The following is a 10,365-nucleotide window of genomic DNA, read 5'->3' on the forward strand; positions in this document are numbered from 1 at the left end:
ACTGTTGAGTCATAGCCTGAAGTATCTTTTTTTAATGGGTTGTGTTTTTTTTTTTTCTAGGTTCATGCAATCAAGATGACTGGATAAGTGCTGTGCGGCCTGTCATAGAGAAACGGATACAAAAGTAAATGATGTCATGGTTTTAAAATAGAACTCCTTATATAGATATAAAGGAAAAATAAACAACAATTCTTTATTCTTGATTTCAATTGAAGGCTTTCAACTGAATTTCTAAGGATTGAAGTTTGTACATCCCTTCATGTGTGTATTACTGTGTGACTTGAGAACTTATTGCCCAGCGTGAGCCAAATGTGATGAATAGCTAAGTCTCAAACATGCTGCACTCCAGTGTGTTTAGTCAAAGTAGGTATCTGTAGCGAAGAGAGTTGCTGCTAGTACTCTGGGAAAAGTAAGAGCAAGATTAAATCTTAGACAGCTGTGGGTCTTCCCAAGTGAGAACTCAGTGCCATTACCATTGATAGTGTTTGGGTGTGCGCTTAGAATTCAATATACCAGTTAGTAAATACATCCATACAGCTGGTATTTATAGTAAATGAAACATAGGTATGTGACTTGCTGTGGAGATTTCATCTAGAAGAATCCATCTAGAATTTCTTCAGCTTCACAGCTCTCACAGTACAGCAGCACCGATCTTGGTAGAATCAACTTTAAGCCAGTTTTAGAAAGTATCTTTCAAAGTCTTTTACTTCAGGTCTTTCATTAGACATGCAAAACACAACTGCCAAATCACATTTGCAGAATTTATGTTCTCAAAGGGCTGTTAATCTTACTGTTGGATCTATTTTCCACATCATGTGAGTAAGTCTCCAATGCTTTATAGCAAGTAACAATACTAAGAGAGCACAAGTATTGCATGCAGTATTTTCATGCAATTTTTGTCAACCGTGCCCTTTTGTTTTGTTTTGTTGTTGTGTTTTGTTGTTGTTTGCCTCCTCCTTCCCCTTTGCAATATAGCTTCAAATACTTGACAGCAGACAGGAATAGCAGTATCTTGGGAGGACAGATTAGCACTTTCCAAGCTGTAGCTCCTAATAATCTGAGATTTTATTTCAAGGCAGAATTGGATCTGTAGCACAACTTGATTAATTTCAACTGTGTGTTCCCCTGACAATCCAGGAATATATTTCCTTTTCAGTGGAAGGAAATCCTGAAGGAGACTTTTGGGTTTTTGTGTAAAAGATGGATTTTGAAAGCTTTTTTTTTTTTCTTTTTGTTCCTCTTTTAGATACAGTGAAGGTGAGATAAGGTTTAATTTGATGGCTATTGTATCTGACAGAAAGATGATATATGAGCAGAGGATTGCAGAGCTACAGCGACAACTTGCAGAGGTAAGTTCTGGTGTTGAAGTTACTGGGTTAGATCTGTGGTAACAGTTCCATGTCTTTATTATTCAACTCCTTTGACCCTTGCTTCAAATGAAGCATCAACTAAAAGGAGTAGGGAAGGATGATTGCATCTGTCCAGTGCCATATGGAGACAGCTGTTGTAGCTCTAGTTAGTTTTGAGTATTGAGTACAGGATAGCTGCATCATTGCATCTGTCTGTCCTAGCTAACATGCTGATACAATGAAACTATTTTTCTAAACAATAAAGTTAATCCACATTGCAGATATGTCATAAATAAACAAGTGTTGGTGTTGTTTTTTTTTTTCTGTAATTAGAATATTCAAAAGGCAAGACTTCTTTCTTTAAATAATAAAGTGCATTAACTCCACACATTCTGTTTTGTGCAAGGAGGAACCTATGGATACAGATCAAAGTAGTAACATGTTAAGTTCTATACAGTCAGAAGTTGCAAAATATCAGATGTTAATTGAAGAAGAGAACCAAAAACTAAAAAGATACAAGGTATGTTGCCTTTTCTTTTTTGATCCAAATATGGGAAACATGGCAAGGAGAAGCTAGCTGTGTTGTCTGTGAGAGGCTGTTGAAATTAATCTGCAAGAATTTGGGCATTAGAAATGTAACCTGTTACAGCTTTTTATGGAAGATCTTATGCCATTCTGGAATTACATGTGGAATTTCTTGTATTGATCTTATTTTTCTACTGAGCTTTCATACAAGCTTTTCCAGCTTATGGTCATTATTTATTAAGCCAATTCAGGAAGTCCTTGGACTTCATTTATAGAGTCCTTCTGTGTTTGCCCGTACATCAACTAATCTGACACATAGATATTGTATTCCATGCAGAAGCTCTCCTAAGGTACTTTAGTTGTTCTTTTGTTACAGTTTACCTGCTATTCTTTTCTCAAGCAGGTAGCAGTGAAGGAAAACTGATGTGTTGTGCATTGTCCTAAATAAGTATTTTATTCAAATGCACTGAAAGCATGTAATCCTTTATGAAAATTAGATAGGGGAAAGCTTCTCTGAAATCATCCCTTGTAACTTTTCGATGATTCTGTAATACTTCTCAAGGAATGTTTTGAGAAGAAATGCAATTTAAAAGCTTGGTAACAAATTGTTTATTTTCCCTTATTTTTAGTTCATGATAATTTCAAATCTGTCTCTAGTGTACTTGTGCTAATTACCTCTTCAGTGTTTCTGAGTGTTATGGCTAGTTATTTTAGAATAGCATCACTGCATTCTGTTCCATTGCATCAAGGAACTGTACTGAAGTAATCAAAAACGCATCCTGTACTTTACAAAGCATGAGAATAAGCAAAAAAATGAAATGGGGAGCTCAAAGACTGCTTAAACTTTATAATTGTATTTTGAAAGATTATGGAAACTATGTGGCAGTCAACTATTTTCTTGAAGTTATCGCTTAAGTAGAGTTTGTGCCTTATGCACTGAATTCATCTGACCTTTATGTTTTTTTACTGGTGCTCAAAAATTTATGGTTTGGGCTTTTTTGTTTTTAACTGACTAAAACATAATGTATGTGTTTAAGAGCCATTCGGATGGGGTGCTCAGGGATATGATTTAGCAGAGGGTTGTTAGAGTTAGGGTACTATGGTTAGGCTGTGGTTGGACTTCATGATCTTTCAGGTCATTTCCAGCCTGATTCTATGATGATTCTATGATAATAAATTCTAGTGGAGTCTTCAGAACAAAAGAGAAAATCCACTGTTTATGATATAGTAATTCTGTTAATATTCTGAATTTTTTTTAGATTGAAAACATTAGAAGAAAACATAACTATCTGCCTTTCATCATGGAATTATTAAAGACTCTAGCAGAACATCAACAGTTAATACCATTAGTAGAAAAAGTGAGTATTTCTTAGCTGAATTATAAATAACAATGCATTACTATAACTTTTCATACATTCTACTTGAAAATGCAATCTATTATACAGGTATGAGTTTTTTTCAATTACAATTGACCAGGCTCGATGGAGCTTTGAGCTACCTAGTCCCGTGGGAGGTGTCCCTGTCTCTAGCAGGGGGTTGAAACTCAATGATCTTAAGTGTCTATTCCAACCTAAAGCATTCTCTGGTCTTGACAAACCCTGTTGGTCTGGAAGTTATTCAAATGCTTGCGTATCAGTGTCTGCATGCATGACTTCTGTTTGCCAACCTGCTCTCTGTTCCGATACTGTTCTATTGCAGTGTTTATATGTCAGCACTAGGTGGCAACCTGTGCACAAAATTCTGGCAATTTAGAGGGCTTGAAATGTTTTCTGATCATTGTCCAGATAGATTCACTGCTTCAATTGCTTTCTCCTTCGTATAGTATGCAGGTATTAATGTTGACTTAAGATTAGGATTTAAGCATGTTCATTGAAGTCTGTCAGTCACCTTAGCAAGGTTATTAAACGTTATTTGTAGATAGGTGGCTGCTTAAGTACTTGGCTTGAATTATGAGATCGTAGTGCGTATCTGCTTGCACAGTAGATAATATTTCTATTTTGAACTCTAATTGAAGGAGGTCTATATGTCACTATTCAGGGGGGAAGAAAATAGTAAATACAAGGGCTTCTCTGAGAGTAATGCCTCCTGTTTTATTATGTTGGCATTAGATGGCAGCAGAGGGGAGAATATCTGATGTGAAAGCATGTGTGTAGCAAAGGGGTGTCATTGGATTCCTACAGGCAGAAAATATTGCATTTGTTGATGTTCACCAGTACTCGTGGATGCTTACAGAGACCAAACAGTGCATGTGAGCACAGTGAAGGCAGTGGAGTGTTTCAGTACTGGTGACAGCAGGTTGCCTTTGCTGGTACAGATTTTTACAAGCTCTAGTGAAAATGCATAGTTAATGGTGGTGACTCCATTGAAAAACAGCAAATTCTCAGCTATAATATAAAATGCTCTATGGAATAACGTGGTCTTTGTATCTGCTGTGATTTTCATGGAAATAAATAGGAGGCATTACTTTCAGAACAACCTGTGTGTTATGTGATATGTATGTTTATTTTCTTGAGTTTTGAGCAATTCTGTAGTCTAGTAGTTTATGATATAATAACTGTGGGTTTTAACTTAACACTTCATTTTGTGTGTTGCATTCCTTATTAGTTGGTACAGGTTATACGTAGCCTGCAAAAATCTTGCTAGGAACTGTTTTCTACTCTACAAAGTAGTTGTAAAGCTACAGTACCTATTAGTACCTATGAAGTGTCTGAGTTTACATTTAACACATTTCTTTGTGCAGTGTTCTATGTAGAAGGCTCAGTGTTGTGAGCAGTCAGTCAAATGTACAAAAGCTAGATCTTGGTACCATCCGAGTTTAACAGCATCTCCCTTTGCTTTCTAGGCTAAAGAAAAACAGAATGCCAAGAAAGTTCAGGAGGCCAAGTGAAGATGACCTTGCAAAGTACATTCAACTGTGTGCTTCTGAAACTATTTTCATGACAACAAATAAAACTTTTCATAAACATTAAATTTTGTCCAGCGCACGTTTGGCAATTGTAACAGTTTGTCTTATGCTGTATGCACGGGTCTAGTTTTTTTTTTTCCTTCCCTTGCATCTTGTGCATGTAGTACTAAATAATGTTTAGGTTCTATTGGTCAAAATCCTTATTTAAGTCTGGTTTCTGAATGTTTGGAAAGTGGGCTTAAACACATGCAAGGAAAATGTACCCGTTTTGTCCCACATGAGTATATGGTAATGATGCAAATGCCAGAATTTAAGCATGAGCTTTCTTTGCTCATCCCTACTAACAGTTGTTCTGAGCTCATCCTTGCTATCCGGTGACATGCCCTGTGTCTTTGGCTTTTTTTTTGAAGTCCATGTCTAATTTTTTTACCGAGTTGAAAACTACAAATCTAGCAGTAGTAACATTTGCAAAGACCGATGTATAATCTCAGAAGATCTGCATTGCTTTGGGTAGAAAAGATAAATAAATATTCCCATTTTTATTTTGGCAAACTTTCTTCCTGTGGTATTTTTATTGTTGGATATGATAACTAAGACATATTGAAGGTTGGCAGACTTGTGGCTGCTTGTTTACGCTGTTGTTTTGGGCATTAGTTTTGGGTATGATCTAGTACTCTTGTATTTCTTTAAAGCAATACTTTTTAATTGACCATAGGAGGTGAAAGGAAATTGTTAAAGTAAATGTTATAGTTTAAGAACAATCACGGAAAGAAGGTTTTCTTCATAACATTGGAATGGAAAATACTTGCCATGTCTTCCATGGACCAGAGGGAGCACAGAGACTTGGTTGGCATCACTTGCTTTCTGTTAAGGACAAGCAGACTGTTTTGGTAAAGATAGGATCAGGTTGTTGCAACAATGCGTAATTCTGAAATTACTTATACAAAATTAATGTATGGTGTATGTAAATTCATTTGGGAAACTTCCAGTGTTCCAAAGGGCTTGAACGAGAAATAGGGAAAAATAAGTAAAAGGCCTCAGATTGTTGGGAAGACACTTAAAACCTACGGAAGCTGCTGGATTTACTTTGCCTAAAGTTATATCTCATTGAACTGTGAGGCCATTTGTTCTTGTATGAGAATGTTCTCTAGAGAATTTCTGGAAAGCCCCATACAGCACAGATTCCGTTATCTGTCTGTGCTTGATACATTTTGATAGAAGAAGTAAAGCAAACTGCATTCTCCTACTGCTGAAGGGATCCTCTTGAGTGGCTGGGAAAATACAGTGTGTTTCAGGGGAAAAAAAGTATGTGGGATCCATGTCTGTACAGAACTTTGATCAGGTAGGTCATAGGTGAGAATATCATCAGCACAAATGTTTTCTGCTTCAGTGTTTCATTGAGACAGCTTTGTTAGGGGAAGGAAATGACTTCCTTTGCAAAAGGCATTTCTTTAAGTGGTAGCCCGATGATGTATGCTGTTCCACAATGTTCTCAAAGTCCTGCTAATTCCTAAAACGCAATATTGCTATTCCTTAATGGATGTCAATTTAAGGTGTACTCATTCAAGTCGCTCAATTTGCCTTTTCTGTTTCCTCATATACACGAGGAAGGAGGATTTATTTTTTTAATAATATAGTTTTTATTGCAGCCAAGCTTTGTAATTCAGTTGAATAAAACATTGTGGGTATCGAATAGACCAACTCCTGTCCCATGAGTGAGTGGAAAAATGGTTTTTGCTGTTGGCCCTGAGGGTTATTTGCAGCTCGCTTTTAGAGTAGCAGGGATGTTAGAGCTGCGTATAAACTTGATAACAAATAGAAGTGTTGAGGGGGTGAAATAGGATATTGTGCTTTGTTCTACCTTAAGATGTGTGTTGCTACTTATAGAGTGGATCAACGTTTATGCTTTATTTCAAAGCCTGTGTGTGGAGTAAACACACAGTGGGAATCAAAACTGAAATGTGACCACAGTGGTAGCAAGCAGCCAGTTCAATATCTATGAAGAATTCTGCTTTACTGTTACGCTGTTGTCCTTCAGAAGAGGTCAGCAGAGCATCTCCTACTTGCTGAGATTCTGATTCTAATAACCCACTGTCAAGATTTAAGTGTGATCTCACCGTGCTGTGCTCAGTGCTAGACTTAATAATGTGGAATATTTGTTAATATCATGGTTTAGGTTTGTTTTTTAATCCTCAACTTGCATTCTCCTCCGCTTTCATTCTGTTGAGCGACACGGTGCAATGATACAACTGCTGTGAGAGGTACTTACTAGCTAAGTTAGTGGAAATTGTAAAATCATATAAGTAATAATTTAATATGATACTTTACAGTGTAAGTACTGAAAATTAAACACTGCTAGCATCACACCCTGGAGATCTATGTAACAGAAGCCCTATAGCCTTTCATTCAGCAGTGTTGCCCTGAGATGTTTGGGATTTAGCTCTTGTTATTAAGATGTTCAGTAACTGCTGTATGCTTAAAGTAACTGTATTGAGCTAACTGATCAGCCAGACCCAAATCATTCTTTCAATATCCTGTAGTATTCGCTGTGAAGTCAGATATGCCAAGGTACTGCTGTGCTCAATTATTGCTGTGGGGGAAAAAGATGATCATTCCCACTGCGTTACTCCAAATATAATTCGTTTTGGACAATAAAGGGTTTAAGTTAAGAAGCAAAGTATTATAGGATGGGTTGGTTCCAGGTGGTTTGGTACTGGTGAAGGGAGATTTCAGGAGAGAAAAACAAGCAAAGCCAACCAGATGTATGCAAGTCTACTGTATTTATGTGGTTAGAATAGGTGTTTATGGGTGCCTGATTGCCTCATCAGAAATGTTGACAGATTTATTCTTAGCTGACACCTTCATCTACTAATACAAATGAGCTTATCTGTCCCTTAAATTGCTTGGCATCCTGTTTAATTAAAGTATATTGCAGAGAAAATGGTTATGCCATCCATACATATACATTGGTGTATCAGCTTGTTAACAAAGCAAATAGCAGATAGATTCATTCTGCTGCTGCTGTAGAGGCAGACATTGTGGCCTGTGGGGTCTCTGGGAGCTTTTGTATGGTTATCTGAAAGTCACTTATGAAGGCAGGAGCTTTTTGGGAAATGAGTGCTTTTAAACATTTTCATCTAGAGATGCTACATATAACTTAAGCCTGCTGTTGTGGGAGGCAAATTTGTCTATATTTCTGAGAAGCTGCACTGGAGAACGGTCTCTTTCACATGCATAAGCAAAGTAGCAAAGTACTTGTATTGCTGCTGCTGCTTTCAAACTGCTCCTGCAGAAAGCTTCCTTTAACAGCTTACACTGTGCATTTATGCTGCCTTGAGGAGTAACACTGAATATAATACTGAAGTATGCTATTTGTTCTGTTAGCAGTGGATTGATTTATTTTCTAGGAGTCAAGTCCAAGAAGTTCTTACGAGACTTCTGGTGTTGTTGGTGAACTTGGGAGTGAATGAACACGAGGTAAAATCATGTTTTATTTAATTTCTTTTAGTGGTAATTCCAGAGGTCTCACCTTTGGCCAGTAGAGAGGCTTTGAGAATCATATCAATGGAGAAGGCTTTGTAAACGCTTAGGAATAAGTGAATAGAAAGGATGTGTGTGTGTGTGTGTATATGTGTGTGTGAGAATATATATATATATATGAATATATACATACGTGTATATTTTCATATATATATTTATATATATGCACACACATATTTCAATCACGTCAGACCAACCTATGTATAATTTTTTATTCCTAAGTAGCTTTCTCTGTTGCATCTGATAACTGCAAGTATGGAAGAAAAACAGTTCAGCCATGGAGTCTTCTTGTCTGCTCCAGATGGTCTCACTTCCCTCTATTAATAACATCGAATGGAGTTTATTATATCGAAGGCACTTTGCGAGTTTACAGTCGAATGTTTTGCAATGATAGGCAAGTATTTTCCATATTTTGTGCAGTGTGTTTACACTCTATTTACATCCGTTGGCTTTTTTTAACTCTACAAATAGCGACTTGCTAGGACGCATCTCTAGTAGTAGCTAAGCAATCATCTACAGCTTTATCAGTATCTGATATGTACTGTGCAGTCAATGAAAAATGGCATGTGTTTAAACAAGTAATTAATTTCTGGTATCGTTATTGATGGCAGTGTGGTACCATTTAATTGCTGTAGCCTGATTTAGACAATGAAACATGAAATACATGCAAGATATTTCTCATAAAAACAAGTTCATCTTATCTGGACATCCAAAAGTTCCTCTTATTGGAAGCAGTTCCTGCAGGCACGTGCAGAATTACGTATGTGAGTCACTATTTCTTCATAGCAGGCATCCAGAAATGCCTTTATATTAAAGAGTCAACTATCCCTGTCCTTGCTGGACAATGCAAAGTAGGTAAGAGCAAGTAGTTTGTGATTCAATGTCTCCTATCCTTATTAAGCTATCGTTCAGCTCTTGTGCTGTTAATGCTGATGGAAGAGCAACGAGCAACTCCTGCATGAAAAAGCACGTTCATTATGCTGCCATGGTATTAATAGTGCCCTTATGAACAGCTGGGCTGCATTTGACTTGGCTCACTGCAGTTAAATAGAATCACACTTTACAAGTTTTCCTTTGCAATAGGAAAAAAAATGTTTTCCAAGAGTGGGAGAAAATGAGCTTTTTATTGCATCCTTCTGTTTTTCATTCCACTTACTGGCTGGTAACACATTTGGTTGTTTCTCAATTCCTCAGAAATCTACAGAGCGTTTCAGGAAGTTTCATACTACGTTTTGACTTAGACGTCAAACTGTGGCAGTGCAAAGGAGTATTCTATACATGACTGGTGTTTCCTAGATTACTGCTGGAAGTGCAGTTTGCTTTTAAAGGCATGGGAGGGGGGAGCGAAGGCTTAAAGGTGAAGCTTCAACCCCTTTCATTTTTCCCCCTGCTCCACCTTGTAAATGTCACCCTGACCCCAGCTCTGTACCACACTCATGGGAGAGCAGGGAGCTTCTGCCCAGAGCAATGAGGCACCAGGTCAGTATTGTTAGGGACTGTACACATCTGTGAGAATGGAATGGAGGTGGTTAAAATAGTCCTAGAGGTTACAGAGTCATTTATGCTCCCATATCTATCTAATCCTCTGGTAAGAAGAGGAGAGTGGGTGAGATATAGTGGGAGGTACACTTGCTTGATTACGTGAAGAAAAGCTTAGATGTTGATAAAATGTTGCTACATGGAAATGAGACAGACATTACTGTCCCACTCGACAGGAACTGGTAGAGACTGTTAGTTAATGTTGTCTGTGTGCTAGTGAGGGAGCTTCTACTTATCTCCTGTGGTAGAGGGGCCTTGTGTTAGGGGTGATCCACACTGTGCTGAGGAATGAACAGCAAAGGTGCTCAGGACTGTCTGTGCATCTCTGTACAGCTCTGCTTGTACTGTAGAAGCACACTGTAGGAGCAATGTCTGTGCAGCTCCTTCTGGCATCTCATCTAGTTTAATAAACCAGTTAAAGGAAACAAACCCAATGTGTGAATGCAATAACTTCGGTAGTCCAGGTTCTTTGTATTGCCACAAGCAGCCCATACTGTCTGTGTGCCG

The 10,365-nt window shown here is 37.7% G+C and overlaps 1 protein-coding gene across 2 annotated transcripts in view; it reads left to right on the forward strand.

Moving 5' to 3' along the window:
• Positions 1-5,331, forward strand: part of UCHL5 (ubiquitin C-terminal hydrolase L5) — a 13,236-nt gene extending 7,905 nt beyond the window's left edge. The window contains exons 7-11 of one of the 2 annotated variants that reach the window (XM_072342753.1): positions 61-124; positions 1,247-1,349; positions 1,756-1,869; positions 3,134-3,232; positions 4,717-5,331. In XM_072342753.1, the coding sequence (XP_072198854.1) occupies positions 61-124; positions 1,247-1,349; positions 1,756-1,869; positions 3,134-3,232; positions 4,717-4,761 (425 nt within the window). In that variant the 3' untranslated portion in view covers positions 4,762-5,331. The remainder of the gene's footprint in view (positions 1-60; positions 125-1,246; positions 1,350-1,755; positions 1,870-3,133; positions 3,233-4,716) is intronic. The other variant, XM_072342752.1, reaches the window with a different exon arrangement.
• Positions 5,332-10,365: the final 5,034 nt, after the last annotated feature.

This window comes from Excalfactoria chinensis, chromosome 8, assembly GCF_039878825.1.
Source record: "Excalfactoria chinensis isolate bCotChi1 chromosome 8, bCotChi1.hap2, whole genome shotgun sequence".
Classification (NCBI taxonomy): Eukaryota; Metazoa; Chordata; class Aves; order Galliformes; family Phasianidae; genus Excalfactoria; species Excalfactoria chinensis.